The 19,124-nt window shown below is 46.9% G+C and overlaps 1 protein-coding gene across 1 annotated transcript in view; it reads left to right on the top strand.

Annotated features, from left to right (window-relative positions):
- GALNT2 (polypeptide N-acetylgalactosaminyltransferase 2) overlaps positions 1-19,124 on the top strand; it is a 178,987-nt gene that overhangs the window by 78,948 nt on the left and 80,915 nt on the right. Inside the window, exon 2 of the mRNA XM_082611509.1 lies at positions 13,860-13,953. Coding sequence (XP_082467635.1) covers positions 13,860-13,953 — 94 coding nt within the window. The remainder of the gene's footprint in view (positions 1-13,859; positions 13,954-19,124) is intronic.

Below are 19,124 nucleotides of genomic sequence, written 5' to 3'. Positions count from 1 at the left end.
TTATTGAGAACCTACTATGTGTCAGACTCGGCTAGCATCCTCCTCACACCCTGTCTCACTTAATTCTTGCAGCGTCACCTTGGGTAGCAGTCATGATTCCTACTGCTCTGAGCTCCAGCACAGGAATCAGAATTTGTCTGTGAGCCCTGAGTTCCATGCAGCAAATCACCTTCACCCCATTTCTCCTTGTGATTAAACAAGATAAAGTGTGTGGGCAGGAAAAGCAACCTTGGAAAACAAATATTAGTATAAGATGATAATTTTCTGAAGTTGAATAAAGGAAGAGGGAGGGTAGCCTGCTCCCATTTACTGTCTGACCAGCCGGGCACGTCAGGCAGCGGAGCTGGGCTTAGTTATTCTAACTTCTGGGGGGCCATCAGTCCGCCCAGAGCTGGCCTGGCCTTACGGACGGAGCATGGACCCTGGGCCGGTCAGACCAGGGTGTGACTCTGTTCCCCTCACGCCCGCCCGTTTGTTATGTGCTCTTGATTCAGTCTCTTTGGTTCTCAATTTTCTTATCTTTTAAATGGAGACATTAATACTGTCTGTCCCTCAAGGATGCCATGAAGAGTGACTGAAATATGTGCACGCAGCTGCTCTAGGGCCCCCGCTCACAGGGAGTGCTCAGTGAATGTCAGTTCTGTGAAGACGGCCTCACTGCCATTGTGATTTCCACACACACCCCTCCCCGCCCCCACGTTCTCTGTCTAGTTAGGGACCCCGCCCCCGCATTCTCTGTCCAGTTAGGGACGGGCCTGGTAGAACAATTGGCTTTGGTCTCTGGTCTCTGTACGTAGTCACCGGGGAACTTGTGGAAAGGTCTAGCTGCCCCTTAGTTTAATAGGTCAGTGCCAGCTGTGGCCACAAGCACACAAGATCAGTTCGGTCTTTTGTTGTCCAGTTTCTTGGAAAAAAATGCTCAGTAGGGAAAAGGCTGGACACAGAGAGCTGGGCCCCTCTGCCTGTCGAGGCAGAGTCCAGCAGTCCCTGCCTGGACAGCAGCCCTCTCTGGGCCTGTCTCCCAATTCCAGGGCAGGGGAGACCTCCGCGGGTTCTAGAACAGTGCCTCGACTTCACACCTTAAAAGCAGGGCCAGGCTCACACCTGTTTCTAGACCTTGGGCAGCTTTTGTAGCCTTAGGCCAGACATGAGCCTGGTGCCTTAACGATATGAAATAGTGTGCAGGTTTGAAATTCCAACCTAAACACGCCTGTGTTAAAATTTATTATTCATGAAGGTAATTTAAAAATATGACGGAAAGTTTGAGAAGTGGAAGACAACACTCATTCTCCACTCTCAACACAACCATTTTTATTTTAGTGCATTTCATTCCAGGCTAATCTATATGGATAACCTTTTTTTTTTTATAGTTTGTTTCATTGTGTACATAAAATTTTGTCTCCTGCTTTTCCATTTAATGTATTATATACTTTTTTTTTTTTGCTGTACGCGGGGCTCTCACTGTTGTGGCCTCTCCCGTTGCGGAGCACAGGCTCCGGACGTGCAGGCTCAGCGGCCATGGCCCACGGGCCCAGCCGCTCCGCGGCATGTGGGATCCTCCCGGACTGGGGCACGAACCCGCGTCCCCTAGCATCGGCAGGCGGACTCTCAACCACTGTGCCACCAGGGAAGCCCTATTACATACATTTTGCATATGGCTGTGTGGTCTTTATAATTCTTAATGGTTGCATATTCTTTTGAGGGGCTGTACCATAATTTAACTCACCTCCTATTGGTGAATGTTTTAAGTTTCTTCTTTTTTTCTTTTATAAACAATGCTGCAACATCCATGCATAAAATTTGTTCCTTATTTTGGGTTAGTTCATGAGGATAAATTCACAGAAATGACATTTCTCAGCTTAAAGGTTATGTGTCTTTCTAGTTCTTGGTATGTGATGTCAGATTGCTTTCCAGTCAAATTCAACTAATTTACACTCTATCCTTTTGCTTTTTTTTTAAAACATCTTTATTGGAGTATAATTGCTTTACAATGGTGTGTTAGTTTCTGCTGTATAACAAAGTGAATCAGCTATATGTATACATATATCCCTATATCTTCTCCCTCTTGGGCCTCCCTCCCACCCTCCCTATCCCACCCCTCTAGGTGGTCACAAAGCACCGAGCTGATCTCCCTGTGCCATGCGGCTGCTTCCCACTAGCTATCTATTTTACGTTTGGTAGTTATATATGTCCATGCCACTCTCTTACTTTGTCCCAGCTTACCCTTCACATCCTTTTGCTTTTAAATAAGATAGTGAGATATCTGTAGCCCATGTTGTAATAGCACATACTGGAATCATGTGGAAAATGCCCCAGGCAGAGAATGGACATGTAAATAAGTGTGCCAGAGGTAAAGAATCAAGCAGCCTGTCCCTGACTGGGACGTGCACCTTGTCCCAGGGCAGAACACGAGAGGGAGGGGCTTCTGTGCAAACAGCACCCCTGGAACCTGCTGGCGGCCAGTGCCCAGCAGAGCTGGCTTTCCTGCTCATGGGGGCAGGTCTCTCCACACAGAGTTCTGCTCACGTTAGGGGCTGGTCACTCACGTTAGGGGCTGGATGTGAATGGTCCACCTGGCTTCTGTAATCTGATCTAAACAACCTTGGGGGAAAAAAGCTTGGCACTGTGGAAAAACGAGCATTTTGGAACAGGCTTAAGTGGAATCTAGGCTCCAGTGGTACCGCATCAACCCCCTTTCCCAGGTGTCACTTCTCTGTGAAATGGGCTAATGATGCATGAGTGTTCAGTTTGCACAAATCCATCGTGAAAGAGGAATTTGTAATTAATAAAGACCTTATGAAAAAAATAGTTTTAGGACAGCCCTTCTGGAGTGTGTGAGTAATATTCACCTGGCAAGTAGCCGTTGAACTCTAAATCAAGAGAATGTTGATGAGAACATGTAAATTTTAAATTAATAAAAATGCTGAACAGTTCCCATTTACTGTTGCTCATGTGCTAGAAACTTAAGAAAATCTCTCCCTATCATCTCACTGAGATGCTCACGAGTTTATTTCCTTGGTTGCGGTGACATGCATCTTTGAGATGTACCTCCTACGTGGTGTTTCTGGTACTCTAGGCACATTCACTAGTTCCCTTTAAAAAAATCCACGTGGTCACCGTCATTTTACCTGCTGACCTTGACGTGAATTATCACATATTCTTCAAACACCTCCTCCTTCCGCCTTCAGGCTGCCCGGCCCTGCCTAGTCTTGGCCTTGGCCGTGGGCTGGGCCCTCTGCCCTCCCCTCTCCCAGAGCGGCTCTGGGAAATCTGCCTCCCTCCCCTACTGCACCACATCTTCCCTTTTCCCGAGGCCAGGTCTCTCTGATTCTGGTTGTCTCAGAAGAGAGGTGGATCGACATCCACGTTCTCCCTGAACTGAGACTCTTCCAACGAGGACCGGCTCCGTGCACCGTGGTGGGCGGTTACCTGCTCCTGTGCGTTGGGTGTCAGTGGGTGATAGGCCCTCCTGCTCATGCTTGGTCAGCTGTTCCTGGGCCACACTTCTAGGAATTTATGATTCTGTGAGGATTTGCGATTAGAGAAGGGGAAAGACACTTAGTTACAAATTTTCCATTTCATTTGTAACCCTGGGCCCCCTTGGAGCCTTCGCATCTCATTCTAGGACCCACTTTTCCTCTGGAGACGCTCTTCAGAAGACTCAAGATCTGGTGCCCATGGAGGGTCTCGTCTCACCCATCCCTCCCCGGAGCCAGTTCTGACTCAGGTGTTTACCGAGCTGAGCAGGGCAGGGACCTGTGGGATGAGGACCCGAGGCCCCAGTGGAGGGGACGTAGTGCGAGCTGGCGGCACCTACAGGTGACAGGGCGGCATTGCAGCCGGTTCTGCGACCCCGCATACACCTGGGAGCCCAAGCAAGTGGGGAAGCAGCTTTGCTAGAGCATCGATGCCGCCAGGCCAGGCGTGGAGGGGGTCCTGGAGGAGATGAGAATGCGGGGAGGGGGGTGGCGTCAGCGTGGCCTCTGGAGGTGGAAGGGAGGGGATGGTGGTGCAGGGCCGCCGAGGATGCGCTTGCTTCTCCCTGCAGCTCTGCTCAGTGCCTGGCCAGGCGGCTACATGCTAACCTCTCTCCTGCCACTTTTTTCCTCATCTATTGGGAATTACTGTTCTTCAATATTAAAAAACAATTGACTTTTACATAAGTCACGGGGGAAAGAATTTTCTAAAATACATTGGGGTTTTTTTTGTTTTTTGTAAAAAGACATTTTCTAGTCAAGTTTGCTGAAATTCATCATTTGCCTCAAGTAAGAGAACCTGCTTCAGCTAATGTTGAGAATCCCAGAACAAGAGGGGCAGCCGTTAAGAAGGGGCTTTGTCCAAGGCTCCTAACAGGCGAAGCCGTTTCTCTCTTTACAGGAAGAAAGAGGTGGAATGAGAGCACGTGATAAAGGAGGAGGCCATAAATGTCAGGCGCATAGCTCAGCTGTGGGCTCTCCTTCGTCATCTGCTTTGGGACCCGGAGCCGTCTTGCATCGTAAACTCTTGCGAGGAATAAGGAATGTTAATAGCCCTCCTTGTACTCCCCACCTGCCCACCCCGCAGGGCCACCTGCTGCTCTGCTGTGAGCACAGGGGTTAGGATTGATGGATTGCTCTTGAAAGAGGATTGTGGCGTGAAATAGGTTGCCCCTGGGTGTGTGTCTCATTGCAAAATTGGCTTTAAAATCAGGAAATTCTGACTCACACCTTAGTTCCCTGAAGGGAAAGGGTTCAAAATTGCCATTAAAAATGGAGACACCCTGGAAATACATGGTTGATAGGTGTTGGCTCAGGCGTGTTTAATATGATTATTTTCCTTTTACGTAAATAAGATCTACGGGCACACTTTATTTTTAGAGCTGTTTTAGATTTACAGAAAAAATGGGAACATAGTGCAGTGTTCCTATGCATCCCATAACCAGTTTCGCTTATTATTAAAGAACCAATGTTGATAATGTTATTATTAACTACGGTTCCTACTTTATTCTGATTTCCTGAGTTTCTCCCTAATGTCCTTTTTCTGTTCCAACAGCCTGTCCAGGTACCACGTTTCATTTAGTTATCGTATCTCTTCAGGCTTCTCTGGGCTGTGACAGCTTCCCGCCTTCCTTGTTTTGATGACCCTGACAGTTCTGAGGAGGCCTGGTCGCGGATTTTGTAGAATATCCCTCATCTGGGGTTTGTCTGATGTTTTTCTCACGATTAGACTGGAGTTGTGGGTTTGGGGAGGATAGTCCACAGAGATAACAAATGCATCCATTTTAACAAGTCCAAGAATGAGCTAATTATGGGACGGAAAGGAGGAAGTTTAGAAGTTGGAGCAGGAAATTAAAAGAGGGGTAAAGACTGGGCCTTCAAAATGGAAGAAGGCAGGTTAAATGTTCTCAGTGATGGGACTCAGTGACTAACTAATATAAGGCCTTGCAGTCCAATGGGACCCTGCCAGTTACATCATTTCAGGGGATGGGATAGAGGTCTCTTTAAGTTTCCATTTTACACATTGGGAAACTGAGTCCCAGAGAGCCACCCTGGGCAGGCTCAGGTGATAGAGGTGGGCCGGGACTGACATTTCCAGCCCTCGCCTCCTGTGCTTCAGGTGTCAGGCTTCTAGGTTGAGGAGTGCCTCACTGATGGACATTCATCTGTATGGCCTCAGGGATTCAAATGGGAAGATTTTCACTAAATTAAGGCAGTTGGCAGACCATGTGTGGAGTGAATGTGCAGGGTGATGCACTAGGCCCTCTGCTTGTTAGAAAAGTTAGATAGCAGGGGATGGGTAGCGGTGTTCTTGCAGCTCGTGACTGCAGTATGCGTGATTGTAACAGCTCCCCGGTATGGAACAGTCCCACCCTGTCTCTCACAGCCTGCTTTTCTCTGAGGCTACCCAGTAAAATAAATGAGGTGATGACCTTCATCGTAACACATGTCTTATTTGTGAGCAAGTGAATCTGTGTGAAGCCGTCTCTGAACCCACAGGAGAAACTCGCCCCCTCCCATTTTAGCAATGTTGAGTTTCATGGGCCAAGTTGGATTGAGGAGTGGGAAACTTTAAGTACATCAGTGAAGCCAGTGGTTCTCAACTCTGCGTGTTAGAGCTGCCTGGGAAGCTTCCAGAAAACACCCACGGCTGGACCCCTTGCCCGGAGGCTGGGATGAAGCGGGTGGGGGCAGAACCAGGCTTCGGGGAGACTGGCCTTGCCCTCTAGGGTTGGGACTCTGGTGGGAGCTTGCTGTTGGAAGCTCACCTGAGCTGTTCCAGCTCCTGCGGCCTGTTCTACCAGCTCTGCCCGAAGTGATGAGACAGGATGGGCTGGGCCAGGACTCACTGCCACCCACACAGTGCTCAGAAGCAGTGGGGTGCCTGGGCCCAGCACTACCCCTTCCTCTTCCAGTGACGACCAGCAGGGAAGAGGACATTCTTCCTCTTACACCAAGTCACCGTTCCAGCAGGTCTCTTATTTAGAAGCGGCAACCACGCTCTGACTTTATAAATGCAGAGATACGGGTGTTTGCGGACTACAGGCTCCCGGTTTTAGGAGACGCCTAGCCTAGCTGAGGGGCCTCCCCAGGCGTTCCGGCCTTCTTTCCTCAGGACCCTTTCCCAGTGAGTTAAAACTACCTTTGTCACTTTGTCAGTGGGTTACATGCCCTAGGTAGAAAACAGAGGTTTAGATGCCGTCACCTTGTATCAGAGGCTTCCTCACCCTCTGGAGAGAAGACCTCGGGCTTGTTCCCCACCCTGACCAGTTAGAAACAAGGACAAGCCTCTGTGGTTCCCCTGTGGTCACTTCAGAGGGAGAATGCTGGGCGGGGAGGGTCTAGGTCTTCAGCAGGAAACTAAATCCACTCTTGAAAATGTGCTTTCAAGCAAACCACTTAACTAGTTTTCAGTGTCTTAGCTTGGCAGTGCGCTCTTAAGAAGTGGGCTGTGGAAATAGAAATTATCGCATCTTTTTAACACATCTGGCAACCTGGCTTTCTTTCCCCAACCTGGCATGTTGCTGTACAGCTTGGTCGCAGTGGTGGTAATCACTGAACAGTCATCAAATAACAGTGAAAAGTAGACAATTGATGAGAAAGGAATCAAGTAGTCATTCAGATGGTGTATTTGATAACTTGATCTGCCTCTGAGCATACGGTCTAGTCAGCTGAAGGAATTTGACGGTGACAAAATGTATTTCCATAAGTGGAGAGTGAAAGCAACCTGTTTTCTTTTTTCCTCCCCAGCGATGTTTTTACCTTTGCTAACAACTAAAGCGTTAGGCATTTAAACTTAATGAAGGCAGCCGTTGATGGTTTAGCTGTATACATTTATTCTTTGTTACCTAGTTTTCCCATGTGTAGGCATGTTTATTTTGGTGGTGGTTCGTAATTCAAACACGTTACCATAGGCGGGAATAGTCTTTATATTGGGCGGTGGGTAAGAGGGCAGCGTGAGGTGGAATGACATTTTTACTGCACAGACTTGCACACGCAAATCGCCGTCGGGGTACAGTGGTGTTCTGTCTGCCTGCGGGATACTTTGGCCTCATCGCTGCCACTGTCAAGTCTTACGGCGTCGGTGAACCTGGTGGTTTTAGAGTCTGTGCACCTCCTCTCACCAGGGGGTCTAGGCCCCTCGTCTTGTGTGCGGGCTGGACTGGACTGGTGACGCGCCTCTCATGGATGACGCGGAGCTGCGACCACCTGTGGTTTCCAGGACCGGGCCTGGGGTCCTCCTCTCTCCCTAGACTCCACCTCCCCTGCCCCTCTTCCCCTCCCAGGTCACTTACTGGGGGAGGCCAGCGGCTGTGGGTGATTTCTTGGTGAAGAACTGGGCCTCCAGTCAGCAGCCCTGGAGGGACCCGTCCTGGAAGCATCCCTGGGCCCCGTCGGACCTTCAGATGGCGGCAGCCCCAGCTGACTCGTGGGCTCACGAGAGACTGTGGGCCGGATCCAGCCAGATTCTTGACCCTCTGAAGCTGTGCAAGATACTAAGTGCTTTCTGTTTTAAGTTACTCAGTTTTGAGGGGGTTGGTTTGGCAGCAGGTGGGAACACAAGAAGTCACCTGGTCCTTCTGGTTCTCTCCTCATCTGTGACATGAGGGTTGGCCTAGTGCCCTTAACAAGTTGGCGGCTGTCTGCCGAGCCTCAGGGCCAGACCTGCCAGCCGGCTGTGCCCACCCCTCCCACGGCGGCCTCCCCGCCTCTGTCCCACCCCCTTCCCTCTTGGCCCTGGCCCACCCACCACCAGGACTGGTACTTTGTCTCTGGCAAAAACCAAGTGCGCATTTTATTTATTTCCTCTTTTTTTTTTTTTTTTGGACTGTGTTGGGTCTTCGTTGCTGCGCGCGGGCTTTCTCTAGTTGCGGCGAGCAGGGGCTACTCTTCCGTTGGCGGTGCACGGGCTCAGCAGTTGTGGCTCGCGGGCTTCAGTAGCTGTGGCACGCGGGCTCAGTAGCTGTGGTACACGGGCTTCAGTCGTTGTGGCATGCAGGCTTCAGTAGCTGTGGCACGTGGGCTCAGTAGCTGTGGCACACAGGCTTCAGTAGTTGTGGCTTGCAGGCTCTAGAGCACAGGCTCAGTAGTTGTGGCTCCTGGGCTCTAGAGCATGGGCTCAGTAGTTGTGGCGCACGGGCTTAGTTGCTCCATGGCATGTGGGATCTTCCCAGACTGGGGCTCGAACCTGTGTCCCCTGCATTGGCAGGCGGATTCTTCACCACTGCGCCACCAGGGAAGTCCCTATTTCCTCTTATTTTGAAACAGAGACAGATCACATTGGGAATAGAGTGGAGAAAACTATTTTAATAACTAAACCTATATTTACACTTAATTTTCATAACTGTTCAAGAAACCAACCTATCGGATTTACTGTTTCTGAAAATAACGTCATTTTGTTAAAAGTCGTTGCTGCTTTACCTACTTAGAATGGATTTTGTCAGCCGAACTCTTTAATTATGGTAGATAAATAGACGTTCCTCAGTCATTTATTTTCATTTGGTCTCACTCATGGCCTGATTTAATTCCTCTTGTGCTTCAGGTAATAGACTGTTTCTGTTGTATGCGTCTGTAAGAATAATGCATGCCTTGGGCTCTTGGACTGAAAACTAACCAAATTCAAATATCTAATAATAATAGCTACCAGCTAGGTAAGTTAGTGAGTAGGAGGAATTAGCGTTTGCAGTATCTGGCCCAAATGCCATCTAACAAGGAAGAGAGGGTCTCAGTGCCCTAGTCGAGGCTCTCTGGGTCTTTCCGGAGGCTGCATGTGGATGTAGCAGCCAAGACTGTAAAGTCGAGCAGGGGGGCAGCGGCGTCCTCTCAGTCTGGTCGGTAGAGAATCCTAGTTCTCGGGTTACATTTCCTGACAGAATTCAGTTTTCAGTGAGAACCAGCGAGCCTTCCCTGGTCTGCATTTGTCTGCAGCATCTTCTGTGTGTGTGTGAGTCATTCATTACGTATTCATAGTATCAGCATCCCTCTGAGGGCAGGAGAAGCAAAGCAGAGATGGGTCTGCATCCTGGGAAATAATAGCAGACTTACGGATCAGATCACAGGCTTCGAATTCTCTGCAACTTTTGACCCAGCATCAAACCACATCATTACTCCTCTAATCCCAGCAGTTTATGATTGTCACTAAAAAGAGGACCTGTCCGTCCCTGCGTCTCTGAACACAGAGGAAACCAACAGCTCAGTTGTGGCGGGTCCTGGATACCAGCAGGTACTGGGCGAGAGAGCCTCTCCATATGTTTGTATTTGGTGCATTTCCATTTTTAAACGGAGCCTCCACTGGTGTAAATTAGTCTTATAACGTATGCAAATGTATGGGAGGGCGATGGTTGTAATGAAAAGCTTCCACTGCAAAGTGAGCAAAGCCAGTTAAATCAATCTGAGTAAATAGGATGAGGGTTTTCTTCAGCTGCATTTATTATTGAGCAGTTGCCCTAAGACCACCGCCACGCTTTTGTGGGTACAAAAGAAATGTACCCGAGCCCCTGCCTTGAAAGGACACCTGCAGTTCTTCTAGATACCGACCCTTAGCGGGTTACAAGTAGGACGAGCGATCAAGTGCTCCTGCGAGGGGCTGCTCCCCGGACTCCGAGGGGACCTCCAGGCGCTTAGCCCCTGTCCCTGCCTTCGAGAAGACAGGCCACTTGCTCAGCCCCCCAGGGTCATCGGCAGAGCCGTGGCCAGAACCCGAGGCTCTGGCTCGCAGGCCGTGCTGTGGGTCCTACTTGTGCCTGAAATGCTGGCCTCTCCTGCCACCCTGGACCCTGTCCTCACTCGGGTCAACCCCGCCCCCCCCCCCGGCCATTCTAGAGCTCCAGTCACCGGTCCCCATCTCTTTTCCGCCTCTTGGTATCTCGCAGTAACCCCAGCATTTCCAGAACAGACCGGTCTTCACTTCCAGGCGCCACCCCTCCCCCACCCAAACGACTCCCCCCGTTTCTTGTGGGTGACTGTCACCCCCTGCCAGCTGTGCCGCCCCTCCCTGGCTACCTCGCCCTTCGGGCCTCCTGGCCCCTCTCCTGTCCCCTCCATCTCCCCCTCACCACGACCAGAGTGACGTTTCCAGAGCACGAGGCTAAAGTCGCTGAGTGTCTCGCCTCTCCTCCTTGTCGTTCTGTTGCCTTGTTTCTCTTGTGGGGTCCAGTCCGGACTCTCTGCTGAGGGGCGGTGACAGGGGCACGGGCCATGCTGTCCCACGGGGGTGTCCTCCGGGCCCTCGGCCCTTCCCTAACGTCCGGCAGAGGCGCGGGGCGGTGACAGGCAGAGCAGGTATGACAGGCGGGTGGCAGGCGGTCGTGCGGGCACCGTCTCAGCCGGTGGATCAGGTGGGCCGGCCCGAACTAGAGGAATTTATAGTGACCTGGCGTGTTCTGAGTGGGAAATGCACTGTTTTCCTCTACTTTGGGCTGCCTTGGTGCTGGAGGGGAGCTGTATTCTCCGAGGGTGTGGCACTGGGATGATCGAGACCCTGGAGGCTCCGGCACTAAATTTCCTGCGGCTCATCTCTAACCTCACTGTGTGTTCTGTGTGACTCAGTGTTCGGTGCACCAGCTTCCTCATCTGTAGAATGGGGCAGTACTAGCGCCATAAGGAGGATGAACTTGTGGGCAGGGTCTAGAATGGGGCTGGGCACCTAGGAAGTGCCCTGTATTAGCGGCAGAGGTGTTCTCCCTCCTTCCCCTGCACCTCCCTCCTCCCCCTCCCCTCCCTCCCCCTCTTCTCCCCCTCCTCCCCTCCTCCCCCTCCTCCCCTCCTCCTCTCCCTCCCCCTCTTCTCCCCCTCCTCCCCTCCCCTCCTCCCCTCCCCTTCCTCCCCTCCTCCTCCTCTCCCCTCATTCTCCTCCACCCTCCTCCTCTCCCTCCCCTCCCCTCTTCCCCTCCTCACTCCTCCCCTCCCCTCCTCCACCCTCCCCCTCCCCTCCTCCACCCTCTCCTCCTCCTCTCCCCTCATTCTCCTCCCCCCTTCCTCCCCCCCCCTCCTACTCTGGGAATTGGTAGTGAACATGGTGATTTGCACTTTTTGACTTGGAGTCCAGAACAAAACAGTCCTTTTTGGATGACTCCCTAGAAACGTATTCTTGGGATTTTTATGACATTGTGAGAATCAGGCTCTTGTAACTTGGTTCAAACTGAGCCCTGGGCTGCCATCCCCATCCTGATTTATAAAGGGCCAACTCGAGCTGCTCGCCCACTGTGTAACCTGGACAATTTGCGTAACCTCTCTGATCTTCTGTGTCCCCATTGTAAGGTAGGAATTATAAAATGGCAGGCTTGTTGCCAGGATGAAAAAGTATCTTTGTACAGTGCCTGGTGCATAGTAGGCATTCATAAATAGCACTTAGCATCATGTTGCCTACTGGGACTTTGCGGTGCCCCCGTTATATAGCAGGTCCTCATCCTCGACCTTAGTTTTATGGTGGACTCAGTTCATTGTCCCGGGGAGTGGGGGCGGGGAGGGGAGACAGGTTAGGGAGTGTTACATATGGACTAGTCAATCTTATTTGTGGGAAGAAGGAGACATTTATTTTCTAAGAAAACATTGATGATTGACTTACAGATGTTGATTTGGTGAATATTACAGTGCTGTGACCACACCAGTAATGTTCACTTTTTTTTTCATTCACTTTCGATTTTATTCGAGTACAAGGTTAAATGGTGTGATCCGTTAGCCAGTGTATGTAGTAGGCCAGATGCCTGAGGGAAAAAGTTGTTAGCCACAAAATGTTACAAGCAAGCTGCAAAATAAATATTAATAAGCTTAATTAGAAGTCTACCCAGTGTGACTCTGCTAACTTCATTACTTGCTGGATTTAGTGTTCGCATGTTTCTTTATATCGTGAAGGCAGAGAGTAGGTCAGATTCTCTCACTCCATTGCAGGTGCCAAGATTGCCTGGAAATCTTTGCCAATAGTAAATTGAAAGTTTATTTATAACCAAGTCATCTCCAAAGCCAAATCACAATTCAAAAAATTTTTTTCACAGCAAAAAGTATTTAAATTGGGATACAGATGCATTTTAATACATTTGTTACAATGTGGGCTAGGATCTTCAAAAGTCAGAGCACTGGGCCCCTTGAAAGCCTGAGAAGGCCTTGTGACAGGTTGCCGGGGTGGGCTAGGACCACCCAGGTGCAGGGCCTTCCTGACCTGCGCACTGTGTCTACAGGGAGTCATCCTCCCAGTGCCCCCCTGCCCATCATCCCCATGGTGGCCTTGAGGGGATAAACCAGCTTCACTTCACCTCAGAAGCAACTGAAGGAAAAGCTGGCCTCCAGAGGAGGAGATTTAGGCCGTTTCTCTTTAATTACTCTACTTTTTAAGTAAAAATGCAGATTATTGGCAGAGCAAGTTGCCTTTGGGAAAAAGATGTCTGATTTGGCCTAGCCCCTGAGAATTAACGCTTCCTGCAGATCTTGCTTCACATCCAGTTAAGAGCCAAAATGTCCCCAGCGGTCACACAGCCCATGCTGGTTGGAGGAATGTTAGTGGAACAAACCTGAGCAGAACTGGCTGGGTCTCCCCTGAGGGAGGGGACCTAAGGCCGCCAGCATCCTAATAGCATCTGCTGGGGAAATGGCCAGTTGACAGCGCTTGGCCCACCAAAGTCTGTGTGGGAAAATTACTAGCCGTGGGGTATTTCTTATTTGGGTTATATACAGAAACCTTTCTTATTATATTCACAGAAATCAGATCCCAAGTGGTTGAAAAATATATTTAGCTCTGTGGTCATGGGGTTGTTTGATTAATGTTGATAGATTAAATTGTTCGTGCAGATGAGTTGAATAAATTCTACCAGAGCGTCTCTCTTCTTCTGGTTTTACATTAAGCCCTTAGTTTGCAGCTCTCTTCCACTGGCAGCCCTTCTAGAGGAGCGGAGGAAAAGCTCCGCCATCCTTTGCCCTTCCTCCGCTGTTATTCAGTGGGATGAAAGGAATCATTTAACAACCTCTGAGCAGGGCTCAATGGCCCTGAGGGAGACTCTGGTCCTAAGGTGCCCTTAAGCCATAGAAGGCGTCTGGAGAGCTACCCTTATTTTAATGGCTTTGATTTAACCACTATTGAATTCTCTTATTTCATCCAGTTTCCCTATCTCCCTTCCCCACCCTCCCAGATCCTCAAAGCCCAGGGAGTTTCCAGAGTATTTCTTTCCATAGATAAGTGATACACATAGAAAATGGAGAGAGAAACTCAGGTCCTTCCTTGGAAAGTTCACGCCAAGAACTTGGACAGAGTCACTTCTTTCCTTGGGTCTCCACCACTGAGCAGGTCTGGGGTGCGGTCCTCTGGATGGGAGGACTCATTGTTTATTGACCTGATGAATGAAGGTGGGCTCCAGGAACCTGTCGACTCATTTGGTGTCTTTGCTCCCCCAGGAGGACTGGAATGACATTGACCCAATTAAAAAGAAAGACCTTCATCACAGCAACGGGGATGAGAAAGCACAGAGCATGGAGACCCTCCCTCCAGGTACTGCAGCAGCTCCCAGGGCCAGGCCAGCCTTGGGCTGCTGGTGGGTGGTGGGGACCTGTCTTGCCCACTAACTGTGAATGAGCTGAATGTGGCATCTGGAGTGTATCGCCTGTGGGGTAGGGAATGCATTTCCTAGGGCAGCTGCAGACACTGCCCTAGAGCAATGTTTTGCTGTCTTCCTTCAGGCCCTTAGTGGGTGGTGAAATGAGTTTACTGGGAGGTGACAAAAATTTCTTGGAAGAAAAAATATCAGTAGAATAAACTAAAAAATACAGGATGGGATGTATCGGTTCACAGATTTTTGTTTTTTTAAGAGACTTTATTTTTTTAGAGCAGTTTTAGGTTCGCAGCAAAATTGAGCAGAAAGTACAGAGGTTTCCATAGACCCCCCGCCCCCCCCCCGCCCCCCGTGCACAGACTCCGCCACTATCAACATCCCCCACGAGATGGGACATTTGTTATAATCAGTGAACCAACACTGACGCATCATCATCACCCAGCGTCCATAGTTTACATTAGGACTCACTCATTATTGTATATTCAGTGACGTGAATTCACCACTACGGTATCCTACAGAGTAGTTTCACTGACCTAAAACTCCTTTGTGCTCTGCCTATTCATCCCTTCTTCCCCCAATCCCTGGCAACCACCGATCCTTTTACTGTCTCCCCGGTTTTTGCCTTTTCCAAAATGGCACATAGTTGGAATCAGATCAGACGTAGCCTTTTCAGACTGGCTTCTTCCACTTAGTAACATGCATTGAACGTTAATCTATGTCTTTTCACGGCTTGGTAGCACTTTTGTTTTTATCACTGAATTGTATTCTGTTGTCCGGATATATCACAATTTATCCATTCACCTACAGAGGACATCTTGGTTGCTTCCAAGTTTTGGCAGTTATGAATAAAGCTGCTGTAAACATCTGTGTGCAGTTTTTTTGTGTGGACATAAGTTTTCAATTCATTTGGGTAAATACAAGGAGTGCCACTGCTGGATCATATGGTAGGAATACATTTATATTTATAAGAAACTGCCAAACTATCTTCCAAAGTGGCTGCACCATTTTGCACTCGCACCAGCAATGAATTAGAGTTTATTTTGCTCCACATCCTCACCAGCAATTGGTATTATCACAGTTTGTTTTTTTTTTTTTTTTTTTTTTTTATTGTGGCCCTTCTAATAGTTTGGAAGTGGTAGCTTATTGATGTTTTAATTTGCAATTCCCTAATCTGTAAAACTTTGTGGAAGTGTCCGCTCAGGTCTTCTGCCCACGTTTTAAACGGGTTGCTCCTTTTCTTATTGTTGACTTTTAAGAGTTCTTTGAGTATTTTGGATAATAGTCCTTTATCAGATGTGGGATTGCAAATATTTTCCCTCAGTCTGTGGCTTGTCTTCTTATTCTCTTGACAGCGTCCTTCCCAGAGCAGAAAGTTTTAATTTAGTGAAGTTTAGCTTTATGAGTTCTTTTGTAGATTATGCCTTCAGTGTATCTAAAAAGTCATCGCTATACCCAAGGTTACCTAGATTTTTTTCCTATGCTGTCTTCTAGGAGTTTTATCATTTTGTGTTTCATATTTATGTCTGTGATCCATTTGGTTGTAAGGTCTGTATCTAGATTTTTTTTTTTTTCTTGCATGTGGATATCCAGTTGTTCCAGTGTTACTGTTGAAAAGGCCATGGTTGTTTCATTGTGCTGCCTTTGCTCCTTTGTCAAAAGTCAGTCGACTATATTTATGTGGGTCTATTTCTGGGCTCTGTTTTCTCTTCCATAGACCTATTTGTCTGTTCTTTGCCCAGTACTATGTTGTCTTGATTACTTTAGATTTATATTTGGTCTTGAAGTTGAGTAATGTCAGTCCTCCAACCTTGTTCTTTCCCTTCAGTATTGTGTTGGCTTTTCTGGTTTTTTTTTGTTTGTTTGGCTGTTTGTTTTACCTTTTCATGTGTAAACTTTAGAATTAGTTTGTTGATACCCGCAGAATATAGCTTGCTGGGATTTTGATTTGGATTGTGTTGAATCTACAGATCAAGTTAGTAAGAACTGACATCTTGACAATATTGAGTCTTCCTATCCATGAACATGGAATATCTCTCCATTTATTTAGTTCTTTTTAAATTGTTTCATCAGAGTTTTATAGTTTTGGTCATATACATTTTGTGCCTATTTTGTTAGACTTGTACCAAAGTATTTTGATTTGGGGGATGCTAATGTAAATGGTATTGTGCTTTTAATTTTAAATTCCACTTGTTCATTCTTCATATATAGGAAGAAAGCAATTGACTTTTGTATATTTAACTTGTACCCTCCAATTATAACAAGGATTGCTATAATTACTTAACAGTTCCAGGAATTTTTTTGTTTGTTGATTCTTTCAGATTTTCTACCTAGACAGCCATGTCACCTGCAAACAAAGACAGTTTTGTTTCTTCCTTCCCAATCTATATTATACCTTTCGTTCCCTTTTCTTGTCTTACTGCATTAGCTAGGACTTCTAGTATGATGTTGAAAAGGAGAGATGAGGGAGGACATCCTTGCCTTGTTCCTGATCTTAGCAGGAAAGCTTTTAGTTTCTCACAATTAAATATGGTGTTAGCTGAAGGGGTTTTTTAGATGCTCTTTATCAAGTTGAGGATGTTTCCCCTCTATTCCTAGTTTGCTGAGAGTTTTTATTCATGAATGAGTGTTGAATTTTGTCAAATGCTTTTTCTGCATCTATTAATATGATCATGTGACTTTCCTTCTTTAACTTCTTAATGTGGTAGATTACATTAATTAATTTTCATATTGAACCAGACTTGCATACCTGGGATAAATCCTACTTGGTCATGGTGTACCGTCCTTTTTTATACATTGTTGGATTCAATTTGCCAATATTTTGTTGAGGATTTTTGCATCTATATTCACAAGAGGTGTTGGTTTATAGTTTTCTTTTCTTGTCTGGTTTTGTTAATAGGGTAATGCTGGCCTAATAGGATAAGGTAGGAAGTGTTCCCTCTGCTTCTATCTTCTGGAAGAGATTGTAGAGAATTAGTATAATTTCTTCCTTAAATGTTTGGTAGAATTCACCAATGAACTCAGCTGGGCCCAGTGCTGTTTGTTTTTGGAGGTTAATAATTGTTGATTCAATTTTTAAAATATATATAGCCCTGTTGAAATTATCTATTTTTTCCTGTCCTAGTTATGGAGATTTTGTCTTTCAAGAAATTGGCCCATTCATTTAGGTTATCAAATTTGCAGGCGTAGAGGTGTAAATAGTATTCCTTTATTCTCCTTTTAATGTCCATGGGATCTGTATTGATGTCCCCTCTTTCATTTCTCATTTCTAACTTCTGTCTTCTATCTTTTTTTCATAGTTAGCCTGGCTAGAGGCTTACTGATTTTATTAATCTTTTCGAAGAACCAGTTTTCAGGGTTTTTTTCCTATTTCTTAGATTTATAATTTTTATTATTTATTTTCTTTTGTTTACTTAGGATTTATTCTGCTCTTCTTTTTCTAGTTTTCTGAGGTAGAAGCTTAGATGATTGATTTCAAGTCTTTCTTCTTTTCCATATTGTATTCAGTGCTGTCAGTTTCCTGCCAAGCACTGATTTCACTACATTACACAAATTTTGATAAGCTGTATTTTCATTCTTATTTGGTTCAAAATATTTTTAATTTCTTTAAGATTTGTTCTTAACCTGTACATTATTTATAAGTATGTTGTTGAAAGTCTAAGTAATTTGAGGTTTTCCAATATTGATTTTTAGTTCCACTGTGGTCTTAAAGCAGATATTGTATGATTTGTGTTCTTTTAAATGTGTTCAGGTGTGTTTTATGGCCCAGGATGTGGTCTGTCTTGGTGACTGTTCCATGTGAGCTTGGAAGAATGTGTATTCTCCTGTTGGATGAATGTCAGTTATATCACCAGTTGGTTGATGGTGGTGTTGAGTTCGCCTGTGTCCTTACTGATTTTCTGCCTGCTGGATCTGTCCCTTCCTGAGAGAGAAGTCTCCAGCTATGATAGTGGCTTCATCTGTTCCTCCTTGCAGGTTTCTAAGTTTTTATCTCATGTGTTTTAATGCTCTTGTTAGGCACATACACATTAAAGATTGTTAGGTCATCTTGGCAAATTGACCTCTTTATCATTATATATTGCCCTCCTTTATTCCTGGTAACTTTCCTTGTTATGAAGTTTGTTCTGTCTGAAGCTAATATAGCTCCTTCTGCCATCTTCTGATTAGTATTAGAATGGTATCTCTTTGCCATCCCTTTACTTTTCATCTATGTGTGTCTTTATATTTAAAGTGGATTTCTTGTAGCCAGCATGTAGTTAGTTGGGTCTTGTTTTTTGATCCATTCTGACAATCTCTGTCTTTTAATTGGTGTATTTAGACCACTGACAATGTAAAGTGATTATTAATATAGTTGTATTAATGTCTACCATATTTGTTATTCTTTTCTATTCCTTGCCCTTTTTCTATGTTCTTTTGTCTTCTACTCTTTTTCTGCCTTTTATTTTTTATTTATTTATTTATTTATTTGCGGTACGTGGGCCTCTCACTGCTGCGGCCTCTCCTGTTATGGAGCACAGGCTCTGGATGCGTAGGCTCAGCAGCCATGGCTCATGGGCCGAGCCACTCCGCGGCATGTGGGATATTCCCGGACCGGGGCACAAACTCGTGTCCCCTGCATCGGCAGGTGGACTCCCAACCACTGTGCCACCAGGGAAGCCCTATAGTTTTTTTTTATTTTATTTTTTTATTTATTTATTTTTTTTATTTATTGCTGTGTTGGCTCTTCGTTTCTGTGTGAGGGCTTTCTCTAGTTGCGGCAAGTGGGGGCCACTCCTCATCGCGGTGCGTGGGCCTCTCACTATCGCGGCCTCTCGTTGCGGAGCACAGGCTCCAGACGCGCAGGCTCAGTAATTGTGGCTCACGGGGCTAGTTGCTCCGCGGCATGTGGGATCTTCCCAGACCAGGGCTCGAACCCGTGTCCCCTGCATTAGCAGGCAGATTCTCAACCACTGCGCCGCCAGGGAAGCCCTAGTTTTTTTTTTAATATAAATTTTATTTACTTATTTATGGCTGCATTGGGTCTTCGTTGCTGCACGTGGGCTTTCTCTAGTTGCGGCGTGTGGGGGCTACTCTTCATTGCGGTGCCTGGGCTTCTCATTGTGGTGGCTTCTCT

Source organism: Mesoplodon mirus (assembly GCF_964341445.2).
Source record: "Mesoplodon mirus genome assembly, chromosome: 2".
NCBI classification, from domain to species: Eukaryota; Metazoa; Chordata; class Mammalia; order Artiodactyla; family Ziphiidae; genus Mesoplodon; species Mesoplodon mirus.
The sequence above is the reverse complement of the archived record's forward strand: the minus strand, read 5'-3'. Positions and strand labels throughout refer to the sequence as shown.